Source organism: Chiloscyllium plagiosum, unplaced genomic scaffold, assembly GCF_037043375.1.
Source record: "Chiloscyllium plagiosum isolate Xiang-an unplaced genomic scaffold, Cpla_swu_hap1 HiC_scaffold_5, whole genome shotgun sequence".
In the NCBI taxonomy this organism is placed as follows: domain Eukaryota; kingdom Metazoa; phylum Chordata; class Chondrichthyes; order Orectolobiformes; family Hemiscylliidae; genus Chiloscyllium; species Chiloscyllium plagiosum.
Genome location: NW_028270143.1, coordinates 35,911,903 through 35,933,732, shown reverse-complemented (window position 1 = coordinate 35,933,732; position 21,830 = coordinate 35,911,903). Strand labels below are relative to the sequence as shown.

Sequence of the window (21,830 nt, the reverse complement as noted above, 5' to 3'; positions counted from 1 at the left end):
AGAAATGGCTATCAGTTTGTTCCCATCTGTACAATCCTTTTACCATTGGGCCAAAGGGCCAAGGAGTGGCAGATGGAGTTTAATTTAGATAAATGCGTGATGTTGCATTTTGATAAGACGAGCAAGGGCACAACTTAACACAGTTAAGTTATAGGGCCCTGGGGAGTATTGTCAACAGGGAGACCTAGGGGTTCAGGTGCATAGTTTCTTGAAAGTTGAGTCACAGGTAGATAGGGTGGTGAAGAAGGCTTATCTTCATTTGGTCAGAGAATTGAGTATTGAAGTCGGGACGTCATGTTGCAATTATATAGGACATTAGTGAGGTCACTTTTGGAGTACTTTTCTGGTTGCCCTGCTACAGGAAGGATATTATTAAATTGGAGAGGTTGCAGAAAAGATTTAGAAGGATGTTATCAGGACTGGAAGGTTTGAGCTATAAGAAGAGGCTGGAAAGACGGACTGTTTTCACTCGAGCATAGGAGGCTGAGGATTGACCTTTATAAAATCACAAGGGGCATAGATAAGGTGACTAGCAAAGGTCTTTTTCTTGGATAGGGGAGTTCAAAACTGGAGGGTATAATTTTAAGGTGAGTGGAGAGATATTTAAAAGGGGTCTGAGAAGCTACTTTTTCACACAGGGTAGTTCCTGAGTGGAATGGACTGCTGGAGGAAATGGTAGATGCAGGTACAGTTACAACATTTAAAAGGCATTTGGACAGGTACATTAATAGGAAAGGTTTAGCGGTGTATAGGCAAATGGGTCTAGTTTATTTTGGGAAACCTGGTCAGCATGGATAAGGTGGCCTAAGTGGTCTGTATGGCTATATGGCTACGCACTCCATCAGAGTGTTGTCACGATCAGCAGTCTGCAATGTTTCTCCTTGGTGCTTTCAGCTACTGGTTGATGGCTCCTGAGCTTTCGTGGCTTATGGGGTAACTACTTCTTGAAACATACGATCCAGGAAACTCAACTTCCCTAATGTTCCGCAGTGATTCCCACGACCCCAAAAGCTCAAAAATCATGAACTTATGCACCACAAGCTAGAGACATTTCCTATGCATGTCGTCCTTCATGGTCATTCTGTTCTATGTATACCCTATTCCCATTCCTTGTTTTGCAACATGATGTATACCTCATAATTATCTACATTGAATTGTTTCTGCAAAATGTCTGCCCAATGCTAGTTGCACATTTGTTTTCTTGAAGTTAATATTGTGTCCTTTGTTTGTCAAGTCATTCATTTTTGTGTTGTCAGCAGATAGTGAGGTTGGCAAATTTTTGTTTTCTAATTCTTAAAGTCCAAATAATTTATATCCACCGACCAAAAATGGATAAGTCAATACAACATTACCAGCAATCTCAGAAGTGCTGTGACCACTAGTCTCCTATCTAGGCAGGACTGTAGCTCTTCTTTTCCACATTTTGACACTTTCCCTGCCTTTTGTTTCACTGTGCTATGCTGTTACCCGGTTGACCCTGATATGTTCTGCTGTCCTTGGGAAACCTGTGTGCTGGCAGTTTAAAGCCAGAATTTAGAGTTAAATCCCCAATTAATTACAGCATTGCATATTTTAATAATTTTCCAGACAGCTCCACAGGCATTTCCAGCTTATCTGCAAACCCATCTGGATTAAATCAGTAAATGGGTGGGGTTGTTATCAGGTTTCTAACTCTGTATTACGTTTCAGGGCTTTTAACATCTTCATTAAGTGCTCAGAAGGTCCATTGGTAAAGGCATGTCATGTGTTTCCTTGAATGTCGTCTTTGGAATTTTTTTTTCTTTCCCTGTTCATTTCCTCTTAAGATCCTCCTTAAAATTTATTCCTTTGACTGAACCTTTAATCATTCTCCCTAATTCTTCCCTTTTTGTCTTAATGTCAGTTACCCTTACTAAATCAACATGAGATACTTCTCTATGTTAATTGTGCTAATTATTTTGCCTATCAGAAACTATGTATAATATTGAAGTTTTTCCCAAATGATTTGATGACCACCGGGTAAGGGAGCAGGGGTGCAAACTAATAAAAACGCAAACTTTGGACTGATATTAGGGAGTACATCTTCACACAGTGAATAATATTGTGATTGAAGACAGTGGTAAAGATAATTTATGTTGATCATTTGTACCAAATTAAATTCATTGTTACAAACACTCTTTTATTGCTTTTTATGAATAACCGTAAACAGAATCTCATAGTCTGGGAGCCATGGAATTTAATCCAAGCTCATTCACTTGTCTGCCAAGTTTTTAATGTTCTATTTGCTATCACAGCAATCACCATGAACTCTATTGATTCTAAGTGCAGATAAATGGCCATTGCGTGACTTATCAAGAGCGAGTTGCTGTGCAGGGGAAATCTTGTCCAAACATTGTTTGATTGTGACTTATTTATAAGTGTTGAGGCTTTGAAGCTATATTACTACTGTTGTTTTTGTTTTGTATTTTCAATTCACATTATGCTAAATTGCATTTTACATCAAAAGTGCGTGAGACTTCAAAAAGCAATGACATTTCTAACTTTTCTTGCTTAAAACTTGGATCAATCTGGTATTATTGGAATCTAAATGTAAATGCTGTGTGGCGTTATATGTATTTAAGATCCACTTCATGGTGTTTGCAATTGATAAACTTGCAATTTTAATTTGAAAAAGTAATTCAGAGATAATTATTTGAAAAGCCTACCTTATATTTGCCTAAAAAAGTTACTTAGTCATAACAATTTTAAAACAAAAAATTCTCCAAACTTTCAGTGTGTTAATTTCTGTCATTGAGTGAAAGACAAGCAAGCCAATTTGTATTTAAGTAAGCTGTAGATGCATTTGGTGTGCTTCCCTGTGTGGCTTCTTCTCTGGGATGAATTGAGTCTAATCCAAGATTATCTGAGGTGCTCAGCCATCATTATTTTTAGCTGGAATTGAATGGATGTGTTTTTATCATCCTGTCCATGCATTTTATGTTGATATACCTATTTCTTAACAGTTTTTTTAAAAACTTTTGCTATTTGGATGTTTCAAAATGTCTTAGTAAGAAAACCTTGACAAAGTCAATTTCAGTTGTAATAACACTTAATCATGTGAGATCAGCAGTAGAGTTATTTTGCTTAACAGAGCTAATTTGTTTCTTTTACATGTTCTAGAAAAGATCAGAAATGAGCTGTACTTCATTAAATTCCTTTGGGTTTGTATAACGCGTGGATATAAATAATGTGTACTTTTGTGGCTTGGTTGCATTTCTCTCACCCTTCAGCCATGTATAGTACACACGTAAACCACCACCACGCCATTTCCCCTCCTATTGCCTGGGCATTGTTACTGATTATATTTGTTGATCGGGCTCCAAAAACATGAGGGCCGGAGTCTCAAATGCTTCTCGGTTCTCTCAAGCTTATGGGCACACTGATTAATATTGAAACGATCATCCACTTTCCCCTAACTATTACAACAATTACTTCCTGATAGTGTATGAACTGCTGAATGCCAATGTTGAGAACAGAAGATTATTTAAATGTATTTCGCTGAGTCATTTTTATAGCTTCTGTGTTGTAAACAATACCCTACCTACGCACACAAATGTAATTTTGGAAGTGGTGCTAAATTGACACATCATTCTGCATAGAAACTTGATTTTGTAATACCATGTTCAATGTCTGGGTAGTGTAGAAGGACTTGGAAGGGAAATATGGAATGAAGGATGCTTGATGGTATCCAGGCCATTCTGATCGATTTATACATTAGAATTGCTAATTATGGTTCAGCAGTACTGTCACTGAATTAAAAATACGTACTTGTATTTCTGACTTTGAATGTGGTCAACCAGTTGAAGTATTGAAAGCCTATGTTGTAAATGCCTTTTGAGAATGTTTTGCATTTAACATATTTATGTACATTGGGCAACTACAACTATAAATCTTACTTTATTTTCTATCTTCCATTGTTGTAAATATATTATTTTAATGATACACAGTGATAACTCTTCAAACCTGTATTCAATCTTCAAAATATATCCCTCTACATCAGAAGTGTTACTTTTCAATATGACGTGGAGATGCCAGTGTTGAACTGGGGTGGACAAAGTTAAAAATCGCACAACACCAGGTTATAGTCCAACAAGTTATATACCTGACAAAGGAGCAGTGTTCCAAAAGCTTGTACTTCCAAATAGACCTGTTGGGCTATAATGTTGTGTTGTTTGATTTTTAACTTTTCAGTATGTCAGATTAACCCAATTCCCAATGTGCTGGTCTACATAGAATTGACAAGTACTGATATTGACTCAGTTATTATTTTACAGCAGCCAAGTGAAAAGATAACAACATTGAAATTATTTCTTGCAAAATTTTCTGCCTTCGAATATTTTAATACCATTAGATTGCCCAGGGCTTGGATTGCAAATATTAAATTAAATCTATTTTAGAATGTTCTGAAGAAGGGTCACTAGAAACCGAAACATTAACTCTGGTTTCTCTCTATAGATGCCACCAGATCTGCTGAGCTTTTCCAGCAATTTTTGTTTTTATTTCTAAAGTGATGGTGTTGAGGATATATACGTTTGTACTTTGAGTGTTTTGAAATCTTTCACGTTGTTTTCTACATAAATAGTTTGTTCTATTTTATGTTCATTTCTATTGTGTAATAAACTGCTGTTTTATTGTTAAATCAAATGCATTGCAGAGTTGTGTTTCAGTAAAAGACAGGTGGTTTGATAATTTTTTTTAAGAAAAATCTAAATTGTCTAGTAGTGTCACTCTCTAGAATAGCTCTCATGGTAGATATTTTCAGATTAAGGTCCACTAGGAATTGACACTGTTCAGCTATGCTACTGGATGTGATTTCAATAATTACAATAACTGGTTTCCTGTGATTTCCCAGATTGATCACATATTTGAACAAAGGTGACAAATTATTATGGAACTTGTATTAGCTGCAGAAGGCCAAGTTGTGAAATCTTTGGTGTTCATAATCAGTTTGTTATTCAGTATTGACCAAGGATTTAACTTTTAACTCAGATTAAAGCACTAGTTTGACATAAAGCACTCAAACTTCATTTTATCAGGTACTTAAGAAGGTATGTTTATGTATTCAGCACTTACTCAGTTATCTATACCAGTTATGCTGAGGAAAATCTATTTTTTATCAACAATATGATGTTCAGTTAAACTTACTTTTGTGATCACACCATGTTAAAGACAGCAGCTCTTTGGGTCATTAATATTTCATTGATTTTCACTTGCCTAAAGAACTCCGAGTTGACTGGGTCCACACAGCACATTATTCAGTCTGACACCTATAGTTTGATGCTGCATAGTTACAGAATTAGTCAAACTGCATAGAAATAGACCCTTCGGTCCAACTCGTCCATGCCGACCAGATATCCTAAATTAATCTAGTCCCATTTTCTAGCATTTATCTCATATCCCTCTAAATCTTTCATATATGTAAACTTGTCCAGTTACCTTTTAAATGTTGTAATTGTATCCACTTTTTCTGGCAGTTCATTTCTCCCTCAGGTCCTTTTTAAGTCTTTCCCCTCTCACTTTAAATCCAAGCCTTTTAGTTTTGGACTCCCCCGCCTTTGGAAAAAGACCTTGGCTATTCACTATGTTCATGCCCCTCATGATTTTATAAACCTTTATAAGGTCACCCCTCAGCCTCCGACACCCCGGGGAGAAAAAGCCCCAGCCTATTCAGACTGTTCCTGTGGTTCCAACCCTCCATTCCCAGCAACATCCTTGTAAATCATTTCTGCACCCTCTCAAGTTTAACAACATCTTTCCTACAGCAGGGTAACCAGAATTGTAAGGTATGTTCTAAAAGTGACCTCGCCAATGTCCTGTACAGCTGCAACATGACATCACAACTCTTAGGCTCATTGTTTTGACCAATGAAGGCGAGCATGCTAATATCCTTTCTACCTGAAACTCCACTTCGAAGGAACTGTGCACCTGCACCCCAGGTCTGTTTGTTCAGCAGCACTCCCCAGGGCCCCCACTTAGTGTGCATTGGCATGATATCAGAGCCCAAACTGGATAGTTGGCTGACATAGCAAGAGTCCAAGATAGACCTTAAAGACCTTGCCTCAAGCATAATAAGCCACTGGACTATGCTCTGTCTTCTAATAGATTTGTTTTGTTTGTTTGCTTTCCTCTGGAAACTCTGTTTCCAAGATGTTGGTGGAATTTCCTGACTCGCTACAGTTTTTATCAGGCCTACTTAAACAGCTTCGGCAATACTATGGCTTTAAGAGCTGTATTTTGTCCCTTTTTCTATGAAGAAAGGTTGTGACAGAGGTGCCAAGCAGTCTGTTCCAAAGCCGATAAATTATACAGCTTGTGAGGCCTTCGTGTTTTTTTTTTTAAAAGTTGGAACAATAGAAGCAGCCTGAATGGGTGGGGGCAAGCTCCTATAGAACCAAGATATTTTTGTTTTAGCCTTCAATAGTAGTTGCTGGGGTCTTGAAGCTGGATGTAGAACCTGTTTTACCTCCCTCGATTACAGGAAAAAGCTGGGGTTTTCTCGTCCTGCAGTTGAATTGTATGTCAGCCAATCTGTTTTACTGAATTTGCCTTTGTCAAGAGTGTGCTTATTATGGGATGTTACTATATTGGAACAGTTACTGTTCAGCAGTTGAACAATCTATTACCCTGTTAAGTTTTCCAATGAAGTTATTCCAATTCTTTCTTTTGTTGTATTTTAACTATAGTGTATGAATAAAGTGTGTTTAGATTCAACATTGGAAGTTGACCAATCAAATTGCATCCAGAATGCAACGCCTGGCACTTGCCTTTAAAATAAGAAAGTTCAGGTCTAGGCTATCTTCTAATATATTTTTGAGGGGGTTAGGTCTCCTCAGTAATACAGCAGGAATTCATGTTAAGGAACTGAATCAAAGAATCTATTTTCCTGACCAACTCTTGCTCCTCCCTCAATTATTGTTGGTTTGACTTTATTGTGTGGCAGTTAAAGAAGAGCTGCCAGCTCTACAGAATCTCTCCCCTTCCTCTACCTCCTTACTCATCTCTCTATCTCCCTCTCTTCCCAATGGATTTTTCTTTTAATGGTTTTAATGCTCATTCTCTGGCATTTCTCTTCCCCCCCCCAATGCACACACATCCTCCCCCTTCATTTCTGCTCCATTCTTAACTGTTCCTTATATAATAACAAATAGTAAGTATAGGGGCAGCGCTGTGGCTAAGTGGTTAGCACTGCTGTCTCACGGTACCAGAATCCCAGGTTCCATTCCAGCCTCAGGCGAATGTCTCTGTGGAGTTTGCACATTCTCCCCGTGTCTGAATGGGTTTCCTCCAGGTTCTCCAGTTTCCTCCTACTGTCCAAAGATGTACAGATCGGGTGAACTGGCCATGCTAAATTGCCCATAGTGTTAGGTGCATTAGTCAGAGGGAAGTGGGTCTGGGTGGGTTACTCTTCAGGGAGTCAGTATGGACTGGTTGGGCCAAAGGGCCTGTTTCCACACTCTAGGGAATCTAATCAAAAAAAATTCTCAGTGTTGAAGTACCTGTAGTGATGTTATTTAGATTAAACATGCCAGTTGCCCTTGTTGTGCATCTACAGGCTCAGCACATCAGAGTGGTAACACAAATAAAAGCAAAACATTGCTAAATAGTTCAAGTATACAAAATACAGATCTAACTTGTTGGCATTGAAGTGCGTGGACGGTACTGATATTGATAAGCAAACTCGACTTTAATATTGGCATCGGCATGACTGGATTAAATTACCCTTTTATAGGTTAGCTGTAGCTATCTCTGATATTCTGTTTTATTGAGTGATCATTATATCATTCACATTTAGTCAGCAGTATAATTGCTCCTTCATTACTAGTTGTGACCCTTGCCCTGATTATGTATATATTTTTGAATGGTTATATCAACCCTGTGCTACCACAAAATAAATAAAAGCTGACTATGCGGATGTTTGTGGTGCTACACAGAAGAGCACCATACTGTTTGACTTTAAAGAATTTCTTTTTAAAAATGGTTCTATTTTATTGACTGGAAGTAAATAGCTCTGCTAGGAATATGTTACTCTCCCCTTAAGCTAACTTAGAAACAAAACTAACAGTCTGAGCTAATTCAGTATGATGTTTACCATCAGTACAGTTGTGTGCAATTGCTAACCAATCAAAGCAATCCTTCACTATCAGTCTGCTGGAGACTTGGGAGATAGGCCAGGAAAATCCAAGTGGTGGCAAATTTTGATAATAGTGAGGGCTGAGATTTTCCAAACTCAAAATAACATAGGTCCAGTGTGCGGTGCTAGGAAAACAGCACGTCAGATAGCATCCGAGGCGCAGGAGAGTCGACGTTTCAGGCATTAGCCTATGAAAAATGTGCATATTACATAGGAGGAAGTGCTGAATGTCTTGAAACGCATAAAAGTGGATAAATTCCCAGGACCTGATCAGGCGTACCCAAGAACTCTGTGGGAAGCTAAGAAAGTGATTGCTGGGCCTCTTGCCGAGATATTTGTATCCTCAATAGTCACAGGTGAGGTGCCTGAAGACTGGAGGTTGGCTAACGTGGTGCCACTGTTTAAGAAAGGGGGTAAGGACAAGGCAGGGAACTATAGAACAGTGAGCCTGATGTCGGTGGTGAGCAAGTTGTTGGAGGGAATTGTGAGGGACAGGATGTACCTGTATTTGTAAAGGCAAGGACTGATTAGGGATAGTCAACATGGCTTTATTTATGGGAAAACATGTCTCACAAACTTGATTGAGTTTTTTGAAGTAACAAAGAGGATTGATCAGGGCAGAGTGGTAGATGTGATCTACATGGACTTCAGTAAGGTATTCGACAAGGTTCCCCATGGGAGACTGGTGAGCAAGGTTAGATCTCATGGAATACGGGGAGAACTCCCCATTTGGTTACATAAGTGGTTCAAAGGTAGAAGATAGAGGGTGGTGGTTGTGGAGGGTTGTTTTTCAGACTGGAGGCTTGTGACCAGTGGAGCGCCACAAGGATCAGTGCTGGTCCACTACTTTTCGTCATTTATATAAATGATTTGGATGTGAGCATAAGAGGTATAGTTAGTAAGTTTGCAGATGACACCAAAATTGGAGGTGTAGTGGACAGCGAAGAGGGTTACCTCAGATTACAACGGGATCTTGATCAGATGGGCCAATGGGCTGAGAAGTGGCAGATGGAGTTTAATTCAGATAAATGTGAGGTGCTGCATTTTGGGAAAGCAAATCTTAGCAGGACTTATCCACTTAATGGTAAGGTCCTAGGGAGTGTTGCTGAACAAAGTGACCTTGGAGTGCAGGTTCATAGCTCCTTGAAAGTGGAGTCACAGGTAGATAGGATAGTGAAGAAGGTGTTTGGTATGCTTTCCTTTATTGGTCAGAGTATTGAGTACAGGAGTTGGGAGGTCATGTTGCAGCTGTACAGGACATTGGTTAGGCCACTGTTGGAATATTGCATGCAGTTCTGGTCTCCTTCCTATCGGAAAGATGTTGTGAAACTTGAAAGGATTCAGAAAAGATTTACAAGGATGTTGCCAGGGTTGGAGGATTTGAGCTATAGCGAGAGGTTGAATAGGCTAGGGCTGTTTTCCCTGGAGCCTCAGAGGCTGAGGGGTGACCTTATAGAGATTTACAAAATCATGAGGAGCATGGATAGGATAAAGAGACAAAGTCTTTTCCCTGGGGTCGGAGTCCAGAGCTAGAGGGCATAGGTTTCGGGTGAAAGGGGAAAGATATAAAAGAGACCTAAGGAGCAACTTTTTCACTCAGAGGGTGGTACATGTACGGAAAGGGCTGCCAGAGGAAGTGGTGGAGACTAGTACAATTGCAACGTTTAAAAAACACTAGATGGGTATATGAATAGGAAGGGTTTGGAGGGATATGGGCTGGGTGCTAGCAGGTGGGACTAGATTGGGTTGGGATATCTAGTCGGCATGGATGAGTTGGACCGAAGGTCCTGTTTCTGTGCTGTATGACTCTATAACTCTAAGCCCTTCATTAGGACGCCCAACATATCGATTCTCCTACTCCTTGGATGCTGCCTGACTTGCAGTGCTTTTCCAGCACCGCACTCTCTATTCTAGTCTGCAGCACCTGCAGTCCTCACTTTCTCCTCAGAATGACATAGGCATTGGCAAGACTGTGGGAAAATAGGACAAAAATAGAAAAGTTAGATTCTCATCGACACAAAGAAATTGTCCAAATTTCTATCTATGATATCAACAGCTGTTTAAGAATCCAACTTGTGAGCAATAAAGATCCTGAAAATAATGTCTTATTTATTACTTAATCTCACCTTGTTTATAAACAGGTTTGCTATTTTCCCAGGTAGTGGTGAGAAACTAGATGTCAGGGACTCTTACTATGAAAATCTGAGAGGGTACATGGAGGCTCAAACTTGCCAGCATCTTCTCTGGACATCCACCTTAGTCATAATTCCCCAATATCTCAGGACACACACCATGGGCAGTGACCATCTGCACCTCCATCCACAAAGGCTGGCATCGACCAGGCAACAGCCTTACCACGTCATTGCGGCTCTTGTCAGACTAGCTTATGATATTGTGCAGCTCCTTATTGCTGTACTTTAGACCAAACCAACACATTCCATTCCAAAGCTTCTGCCAGGCCACTTTGCATGCAGGAACGGTTGCCATATTGTGGATTGGAGCTGGGAACATCTGAGGCCTCTTGATTTACTCTCTTTGTGTTCACTGACTTTGCATTTATTTGGATGCTCGCAGCATCTCTGCCTTGCTTTACCCTTTTGTGCATTGATGCCTCATTTTGAACTTAGAAGCTCATGGTACTTGTATAGTACAGTCACAAAGCAGGGCTCCTTTTCATGGTTGTCAGCAGTGATCAGTCAAAGGGGTGAACATGTTGTTATATGGCTCTGTGTTACATCAATTTCTCATCTACAGCATTTTCCAGCAGTTGCTGGCAAACTGCATATGCTTCAACCAAATAGCCATATATCCAAATCTAAGGAAAGTAAGATTGAGGAGATTATCAGTAGTCAGTGGGTACTGACTCAGTAATCAACACCTTTGTCTGATCCCAAACTATGGGCTTGGACATGGTCATTTGACCACTTGGGTCATTCAGGTCAGGAGTTCCCTTTCATTACAGTCTGGGAAATAGGCCACGGTCAGTTGTTGAGGTCCAGGGAAACTAGTTAGGACTGTAGTGCTAAGTCAGGTACACAGCTGCATAGATACCAATCAGGAGTTTGGTCAGTTATTCTGTCTACAGCAGATGAGAGGGAATGAGCTGTGAAAAACAGGTAGAAGCTTGGGTACGTTAAGAATGCATTCACACTGGTGATGGGAAAGCAGACAGCACTTGACATTGCATCTTCCCTGGTTGCTAACCTGCTCACAGTCTATCCTTGAAGGGATTGAGCAGATAAATATTGAGCACCCTGTCCCTCTCTTTTTTTTTTACCCTATTCTGAACCACTTTCCCACATAATGAGAAAGGGCACAGACTGAGATAAAAATAGCTGGCACAGCTGTCAGTGTTGGTTCCATCTCTGAGGATGCAGACACTGATCCCTCAGAGGATATGCTGGCAAGGTTAACTCCTGCATCCTCCATTACCTCCAATACTGACCCCCTTGCTGGCTACCTTCGAGAAAAGGTGGTGAGGTTCCCCTGGTGAGTGTGCAAATAGCACATGATATAAACCAGGCCAGAGCCCCTCAAAACCTTTCAAGAATGTAGACCAGATCCTAATCTTCTAATTGTTCGAGGCAGGTGAAAGTGTATGTTCCAGGAGTGATGTAGCTGATCCAACCACTCCGTTTTAAACAAAAAAAAATATTTACAGAATACCCGCCTCAGGCAACTGACTGTGTGGAGTTTGCACGTTCTCCCCGTGTCTGTGTGGGTTTCCTCCGGGTGCTCCGGTTTCCTCCCACAGTCCAAAGATGTGCAGGGAAGGTGAATTGGCCATGCTAAATTGCCCGTAGTGTTAGGTAAGGGGTAAATGTAGGGGTATGGGTGGGTTGCGCTTCGGCGGGTCGGTGTGGACTTGTTGGGCCGAAGGGCCTGTTTCCACACTGTAAGTAATCTATCTAAAAAACCTAATGAAACACAAGCAAAAGAGAACAGAATACAGAATACTTAACCCATCCGAAAACCCAATAGATTATCTCAATTAATGATGCTGTTCCAAATTTCTGAAACAATCCCCATTTACACCCCTTGGCAAAAAAGGTAAAATCAAACACAGGGTCTTAAAAGAGAGAAATTCAGCATGGAACACCTTCTTCCATGTGGCTGTTTCTTTCGACCAGCAGCCTCAAAGACCGACTGCTTGCTCAAACCAAAGAAAAGGTGAGTTGGGAGAACTGGCCACTCCGTTTCATTGTCCAAGTGTTTCTCTTAATTTAAAAGCCTTTTGACTCAGGCAATATCTGTTGGCTATAATCAAATTGGCCCTAAAACGCATTCAAACCAGACACGGCAGAACTTCTGTGTCTGGAAAAAAAAAACAAGGACAGAATAACCTTGTTAAAGGAGCAGCATTGTCACACACACAAGACAGGGAGAGTTATTAGTCTAGGGGATTGGGTCGGTGAGAGTGAGTAAGGAAAAACACTGCACAGTTGAACCCAGAGTGAGACTTGTACTGATGGGGAGAAAATTATGTGTGAATGTGAACATTACCAGGCAATGACCATCTCCAACAAAAATATCTATCAATCCCACCTTGATGTTTAAAGACATCACTACTGGTGTATCAACATTCTAGGGATTTGCATTGACTCGAAGCTGTACTGGACCAGCCAAATAAATAATGATATTAAAAGCTGGCCAGAGACTAAGAATTCACCAAGCCTCCTCCAGAAGTACCATTGCAAACCCTCAAACCATTGCCATTAAGAAGGACAAGGGCATCAGATGCGCAGGAACATCACTGCCTACAAGTTTCCTTCCAGTTCTTTCCCATTCTGAATTGAAACTATAATGTTGTTCCTTCACTATCATGGGATACAAATCCTGGTACTCCTTTTCCAGCAGCATGGTGGACATATCTACACCACACAGATGGCAACAATTCAAGAAAGTGGCGCACCATCTTCTCTATGTGATTAAGTACTTTGCCAGTGATCTCACATCCCCAAAACAAACAAGGGCAAACTTCCCAGGCAAAATCGAATTGTATCGTAGGAAGTGATGTGTTCACCCATTGAATGATTTTGAACCTCATTTTTTAAAAAAAATATTTTGACACCACACTGTACGAGATGCAACTATATTGCGGAGAGCATTTCAATAGGCTGAAATTATTTATTATGAGCTGCTGTCTTCTACTTCCCAGCTGTGTTCTGTGACTCATAGGTTGTGCACCTCACTTACAGGAAATGTTTTTAATCCTATTACTGACCTATTTGGTTGACTTCTGGTATTCTTTTACTTTGCAGGCTCTCAGTGGATTTGTGCTGGTGATTACAGCTGAAGGTTTAGTTTTTTATGCATCCTCCACCATCCAGGACTATCTGGGGTTTCACCAGGTAGGCTTTTTTTCTCTTTATTTGTGTGTTATAAATGTATAAGGAACTCAAAATGAACATCTCATTTATTACAGTTCTGGAGTTCCAAGTTTATATTCCATGGTTGCATGTGACAGCTTGCGTGTGAAATTCAAGTTGGACCTGAACAATCTGATTGCTCTGGTATTTCCTTAACTATTAACTGACGCGGAGATGTAATTTGCTGTCTGTCAAAATAATTACATTTATTTTTCAGCAGTTATACCGGGCAAAGGTTCAAAACTGTTATTTATTTATTCTTTCACTCTGAAGCTAAAAAATACAATACACAGCAGAGTTGATTGTTGTTAAACTAAAAATTATTGCAATTGCCTGAAGAAATACTCGTATGGCTCACTGTATGAAAGCATTCTTAAAAGATTTTTTTTGCAGTGGTTTACAGAATTGGAACTTGGGTTTAATAACTGAATTTCAAAACCGTTAGGCTAATGTGCGTTTTAGGTCTTTGGGTTTTAGGTATCAGTTATACCAGCCATGGTATTGTGCAGTGAGAGTTAACACCAAGTACAGTTGTTGAGTAAAGTGTGGTTAGATTTTGGGAGATAATTGGAGCAGGATTTATAAACGTGTTCCCACCCCATTTTAAAGTCTCAGAGATCTATAGTGCTGAAAAAAGCCGCTTTGGCCTATCACATCAGCACTGGTCAAAAACAACCACCTAACTATTCTAATCTTATTTTCAAGCACTTTTATGCATTGGCATTGCAAATGCACATCTAAATACTTCTTAAATGTTATAGGGGTTCCTGCCTTTACAACTCTTGCAGGCAGTGAGTTCCAGATCCTCACCACCCTCTGGGTGAAAATGTTTTTCATTGAATCTCCTCTAAATCTTTGCTATTAACTTAAATCTATGCCCCCTAGTCATTGATCCCTCCATCAAAGGGTAAAAGGTTTCTCTCTGTCTAACCTATCTATGCCCCTCATATAATTTTATGCATGACAATCTTATCCTCTCTCAATCTCGTCTGCTCGAAGTAAAACAGCCCCAGTTTTTCTAATCTCTCTTGATAACTAAAACTCTCCAGCCCAGGCAACATCCTGCTGAATCTCATCTGCAACCTATGCAGTGCAATTACATTCCTCTTCATGTGGTTCCAAACTGCACACAATACTCTAGCTGTGGCCTAACCAACATTTTATACAGTTCCAGCAAAACAGCCCTGGTCTTACTTTTATTAGCCAAGGCATAGACTTTAAGTATACCATTTACCACCTTAACGATGTTATCCACCTAACCTGATAATTTAAAGGACTAGTGTTCGTGCACACCAAGGCCCTTTGATCCTCCTGGTCCCTCTGGTTATCATATCTTTCCTAGCTTTATTTGCCCTGCACATGTACATTGCCTTACATTTATCCAGATTAAACTTCATTTGCCCCTGATCAGCCCATCTATATCCTTCTTAGTCTAAGCCTACCCTACTCAGTATTTATCACCCTATCAATTTTTGTACCATCTGCAAACTTACCGATTAAACCCTCCTACATTCAAATCTAAATCATTTATATAAACCACAAACAGCCAGGGCCCCGACATTGACGCATGTTGGGACCCAGCGTTAACATTGAAAGTCATATATTTGGTCATTCTTTTATTTCTATCATAAAATTCACTTCCCTGCATTTCTAATGAGGTAATTCAAAACTTCATCTTGGACACTTTAGGTTTTTGGACCAGCTGGAGTCCTACATAAGCACTTCCTGCTTCTGAATGTTCATCCAGAGCAGCCACTAAATCATTTTGCAGTGATTTGAGTGCTCTGTATATTCATCTAGTGCCAAGTTGCTTAAAGGCTGCCTGCCTTGGTTGTCATTTCAAAGTGCGATGGAAGCCAGCAATCTCAATGGGTAGACATTTTTTGACTGGAGTCTATGGCTAAAGTTAGCTGGTTACATTCAGTATCAAGTCAAACTGTCAAATTCCTTTAGTGAAAGTAAGGTTTTAAATTTGACATTTATTTTAACGTATACAAATTTTAGTAAGTGTTAGCATATTAAAAAGGTGTACTTTGCTTTGAATGTACCTTCTTAGACTGTCTTTTCCTTTTCAAAGGAAAGACCCAAAATTGAGTCTTCATGTAGGTACATAAACAACCTTTAGTTATTTTGTGTAACTTACACAATATCTCAACGTGCATTGCTATCAGTTATCTAATAAACATGACTGGCAGGTAATAGAATTTCCCGAATACATAAATATTCTTTTGTACTGATTTTCATTTTGCTATCCATCCACTTAGCAGTCTGTTATGCATTTTACAACCAAATAGCAAGCCAGCCTGATGGGGTTGTGGGACGTGGGATGCCCACTTTAGTAGCATTGGGTAAGTATCTTGAACTACAAGTGCTTCAAATGTGTGTTGAACCCTTAAAGCATACTGATTATATCAACATCAAAAAAACATTTTTTTCATTTACTATTGGAAAGCATCCTATGGTGTTTTGTATTTGTGGGTTGTGTGTTACCATATATGGGATGATAATTAGAGGTAACCAAAGTACAGTTAAGTTATAAGGATACTTTTGAAGATGGGAAGAGATTTAATATGATTGAAGGATATATCTTAGATGCTGAAAGCAAGAGGCTGAAGGTGGTGGCACTGATGGTAGTAGAGCAAAGGAACAGGGAGTACTCAGTGAGCCATAATCAGATGTGATGAGGACCGCCACTGTGAGATGTTGCCGCAAAATTGTAGATTAGGATGATGATTTTGTTGGATGAATTAATGAAGTCACAGACATTGACTTGACCAGGTGTGGTGGCTGAAAAACACTCAGTAAAATTCCAACTGAATTGTAGCTTGTGTATGTTGGGAAATCAGGAAGCCAGTGAAGTGAATGTTGAAAACGTAAACCTGTAGCAGACCAGAACCATGAATGATGTCTTCACCAGTGATGAGGGTGAAAGATGAAAAGTTGTATACTTCAGAGATGATTTTCTTGGTGATAGACATGGTATGGAATTTACATAGGAAAAGGCACAGAAGATAGAAGCAAGAGTTGGCCATTCGACCCCTTGAGTTATGGCTGATCATTGAGCTCAATACTCAAATCTCACCCTCCTCCCTCATATCCCTTCATTCCTTTAGCCACGGCAGCTGTATTTACCACCTCAGCAAAAAACATATAAAGTTTTGGACTCAACCACTTTCTGTGGTAGTGAATTCTACAGGCTCACCACTCTTTGAATGAAGAAATTTCCCCTCATCTCAGTCGTAAAAAAAATTTACCTCTTATCCTTGAACTATCACCCATGATTCTGGAGTTTCCTCCATCATTGGGAACATCCTTCCTGCATCTAACCGCTTGGAATTTTATAGACTTCTACAAAGATCCCCCTTCTTCTAAACTGAAGTGAATACCGTCCTAACCGACTCGATCTCTCCTCATATGTCACTCCGACCATCCCAAAAATCATTTTGGTAAACCTTTGTTGCACTCCCTCTATAGCAAGAACATCCTTCCTCAGATGAGGAAACCAAAACTGCACATGATACTCCAGTTGTAACCTCACCAATGCCCTGTATAATTGCAGCAAGATATCTTTATTCTTGTACGAGAATCATTCACAATGAAGGCCATCATACAGTTTGCCTTCTTTACTGCCTGCTGCACCTGTGTGCTTACTGCCAGTGACTGGTGTATGAAGACTCCTAGGTCTCATTAAACATTCCCTTCTCTCAATTTACAGCCATTCGAATAATAATAATATTTTGACCACCAAAGTGGATAATCTCTCATTTACGCATGTTACACTGCATCTGCCATGCATTTACCTACTCAGTCAGTCTGTCTGAATCATATTGCAACATCTCTGTATCCTCCTCACCACTCACCCTTCCACCAGCTTTTTGTATCATCTGCAAAGTTTGAAATATTCCATTCAATTCATAGCGTCATAGAGTTTATTTCCCTTTTCTAAATCATTAACATAAATTGTGGACAACTGGGGTCCTAGCACTGAAGCTCATTTTAAGATAGAAAGTGAGCACCATCAGGGTAAGCTTCAAGAAAGGGGATTCCATCAGGAGTTGAGGCGGGAAGAGTCAAACAGGATTGGTTTGACCTTGCCCTTGAGTTAAATAAAGCAATGCTTCATTAATGTTGTGATATGAGACTAAACAACTATGGGCATAGAATCAAGAGTGGGAATATGAGATAAATTATGATTTTAAAGTAGAGCACAGGAACAGAAAAACCTAGTGGTTCATATGCACAAATCTTTATAGCAGGATGCATTACAAATCTTTGATTTAAAAAAAATGAATCCTGGACTTTAGAAACAGATGCATAGCTTTGAGTTTTAGTAATAAAGACAGAAAATGCTGGAGAACCTCTCGGCTGGAAGCGTCTGTGAAGAGAAAAGACTTAATGTTTAATATGAATGTTTGTCAAATCTGTTTTGTTCAGTAGTGAGGATGACAGAGTCTGCAGAGGTTTATAGACAGATTAAATGAGTGGGCAAGACTTGACAGATGGTGTATTGTTATGAAGATGTGGGTGTACCTTTAAGAGAGTGAAAAGCAGCAGAACTACTGGACACAGCACCAAGTGTTCTCAATAAGGCAACAATGTAACAGTGTTGAACAACTCGATTAGTTCATTGCCTAGACACAAAAATAAATCTCAAGTCAGCCAATCGATTTAAGTTATACCCTGAAAAAATACCAATTTCCAATCAAGTTTGAATTAAGTATATTGGCAATCTTAAAAGCCAATTACACAATCCGATGTTCTGTGATAAAAGACCGGGGGAAAATTGAACAGTTGAGAGTAGAACTACCAAGTTCTAGCATGTAACCGATTGCTTGAAAAAAATCTCTCTTAAAAGAACCTTTTCGATCAGTAACCTGTGATGCAGAAATTCCTAGCACGGAGAAAAGAAGACACAGGAAGTTCCAAAGACAAGAATCTACAGCTGCCTGGTTTTGAGATAAGAATTGTTGTTTTGTAAATCTTAATTGGGAGTTTTATCGGACTAGTATTATAGAAGGGAAGGTAAAAGATAGGTTAGAGAAAGAAATTGTAAATAGTGGTTAGTTAATTATTCTCTGTTATACTTTAAGAAATTAAGTTGTTAATTTTTACTTTATGTAGTTCTTGGCCACTCAAATTTTTACAGATTACTGCACAGGATCAATCTTTTCTGTGTTGCTGGTTTTAAATTAAGCAGGGGAGTTTACCCCATGTCGTAACAGTATCATGTGGGAAATCAGAGACACTATACTTCAGCAGGAAAAGTAGAGGCACTAAATGCTGCCAAAAAGGGGAAAAAGATTGCAGAAAGTGCAGCAGAGGGGAATTTGTACATGAATCGCAAAAAGCTAGCATTCAATTTAATTGGGTAACGGAAGGCCTGTTGGATGTCATTTCAAAGGGAATTGAGTATAAAAGTAGTGAGAAATTTTGCTAAAGCTGTATAAGGCACATATCAGACCAGATTTAGAATACTGTGATATGTTTAGTCCCCCTAGCTAAGTAAAGATATGTTTATTGGAGACAATCCAAAGAAGGTTCACCGTATTGACTCCAGGTATAGAGGGACATCTTTTTATGAGGAGAGATCGAGTAGGTTGGGCCTTTGCTTGCTGGAATTTAGACGAATGAGAGGTGACCTTCTACAAACAGAATACTCTTAAAGAGCTTGATTGGGTGGAAAAGAGAATTATTTCTCCTCATGGGAGAGTTCAGAACCAGAGGGCATCATCTCAGAGTAAAGGGTCACATGTTTAAGACAGGTGAGGAGTTTATTTTTTGAATGTACTAAATCTCTGGAACTTTTTAGCAAGAAGCTGTTGAGGCCATAAAGTATATTCAAGGTTGAGATAGACAGATTGAGAAGGGAATCCAGAGTTATGGAGAAAAGGTTTAAAATAAAGTGAATTTGAGGATTATTAGAGCAGCTATGATCTCATTAAATGTTGGTGTAGTCTCAATGGGGCCGAATTGCCTACTTCTGTTCTTGGACCTACTCTTGCTGGTGTTACATTCACAAATGGGTAACACATTACAGCTGTTAAATAACATTAAAATGAACAACTTGAAAATTAGTAACAGATTTAGTAGATTTCAAATGAATAAAATATCAGAAATCACTGTTAAGGCAACATAGGTTAGAAATAATTTTTAAACAACAATCTTGCACCTCATTTTTTGGAAATAATATGCCTGGACTGTATTTCTGTAGCACCTGGTAAATTTTGCAATTCAAATGGAACATTAAAAATCAATGTGGTTGTACCAAAATCTGGATTATGAACTTTGCTCGTGGTGAACTTTGTTGAATAAATAGTACAAATTGTACCCAGTGTTGAAGCTGGGTGTGGCCGTGTACTCTTTGGATAAAATAACTACCCTAAATCCAAACTGAACATTCACAGTGATTGAAAGTGCAACTTGTCAGTTTTTCCCATCAATGCCGTCAAACCAAGAATAAAGGAAAATTCTATCCAAGGCTATGCTGATCTCTTTAAATAGCAACCAGTTTGTATTTAGGTGAACTGTGTTTGAGGAATCGCAAATTTGTTTTCCAAGTCCATAGCCTAATAGCTGGTATTTTATCAGATAGGACTCAGAAAGAAACATTATTTTATCTATGTTATGATTATTCGAAAAATCTTGATTATAATATGATTAACATTTGCAAAATGAAAGCTGTCAACTATTGGCTTACTGTACCACAGTGCCATGGTCAGTTAACTCCTGCATCCTTGTTGTTATCCATACAAGCAAGACACAACCTCCAAAGCCATTGGCTTTCTGATTGCGGGTACCTCAAATGAGAAACATTAAACTACTGGCAGCACCTTCTGTGTTCCTGTGTCGAATTGAAGACTTCAGACATTACTGTCACTTTCAGAGGAGGAATATGGTGAATGCTGGAAGTTTTGCATTCAATAGAACAGAAACATCTAGGGTAATGTGTAAATGCTTCTCATTGTATTTGGAAGTAACTAAACTGATGCATCGATTGGTTGCTAATGGAATTTGAAAATATGGTGTGGTGTACTGTGGATAAGCTAATAAGAATTCTCATATTCTTCAGTGTAGGGCAACGTAGAAGTACTTCCACAACCATGTGGAAGTAGGCCATTCGGCCCATTGAGTACACACTGATACTCTGAAAGAGCATCCCACCCAGACCACCACCCACATCCGTGTAACTGCATTTCCCATGGCTAATTTACCTAGCCTGCATATCTTTGGACTGTGGGAGGAAACCAGAGCACCCAGAGGAAATCCACACAGACACAGGGAGAATGTGCAAACTCCACACAGTCGCCCGAAGGTGGATTTGAACCTGAGTCCCTTGTGCTGTAAGGCAGTGCTAACCATTGAGCCACTGTGCTGCCCCTTATCAGAAAACTTATTGGAGCTTGAGAATCTACTGTACATCACTTTCATGAATAAAATGCATGTTACATGTTAAAGATATTGGTTACAAAATTGGCTTCATAGCATCTGTAGTGGGCCGTAGGGCCTGTTGCTCTTGTACTATAGGCTGTCAGTATGAAGCCTTATCCATCAAGAAACTTCTGGGAACATTTGTCTTTCATCTGCTTGAGTCACTAACAATGCTTTACAAAAGACATGCTTGCAACGCTCTTTCCTCTTGCAATTGTAACCACAACCTCAGAGCACAGCAAAGACAGCACCACCATTGGCTGTGAAAGTGGCCATGGACATAAATTTAATTGCACTGGGATCCTTAACAAGCTAGAGCAGGAGCCATTTGTTACGTCTCCCAATTCACCATCAGTTGCTGCATCAGCGAGATGACTAATGCAGTCCATGCCAGGAGGTGGGGTTTATCCTTGCGTGAAAGCTGTAAAATGATTGAATCTTGCAACAGGGCTGGGTATTGTGGCAAGATTCTGAATGTGTGTGACTACTGCTTGATAGATGAGTGGCATATCATGTAATGGATTTGGCCTGTGATGGTGCATTAACTGGCCTTGACCATTTGTCTAATGTCATTGTGATGCTGCATTCAGATCCTCAGAGTCAGCTTGCTGTCTGCTCTCGCTCTTCTCATAGTGTCTGCTTGAAGAATCTCCCAGCACCTTGAGGAAAAAGCAATGGGAGGCACCAGTGCAGCTGCTAAAAAGGAGAATCTTGGGTGCACTCTACATGCAGCTCATAAGTCGTCTTTAACCAGTCTCAGCACATGCTGGAGCCAGCAGGCCTCTGAAAGAAAAACAATTGGTTTACATCGGGCAGGCCACGTGAAAGTACTGCTAACCTCATGTGAACCTGGGCCTCCCTGCTGCAGTACACTTAGCAGTGGG

The 21,830-nt window shown here is 39.7% G+C and overlaps 1 protein-coding gene across 1 annotated transcript in view; it reads left to right on the top strand.

The window, feature by feature from the left end:
• LOC122549768 (aryl hydrocarbon receptor-like) overlaps positions 1-21,830 on the top strand; it is a 191,888-nt gene that overhangs the window by 110,070 nt on the left and 59,988 nt on the right. Inside the window, exon 4 of the mRNA XM_043689763.2 lies at positions 13,411-13,500. Within this exon, the coding sequence (XP_043545698.1) occupies positions 13,411-13,500 (90 nt within the window). The remainder of the gene's footprint in view (positions 1-13,410; positions 13,501-21,830) is intronic.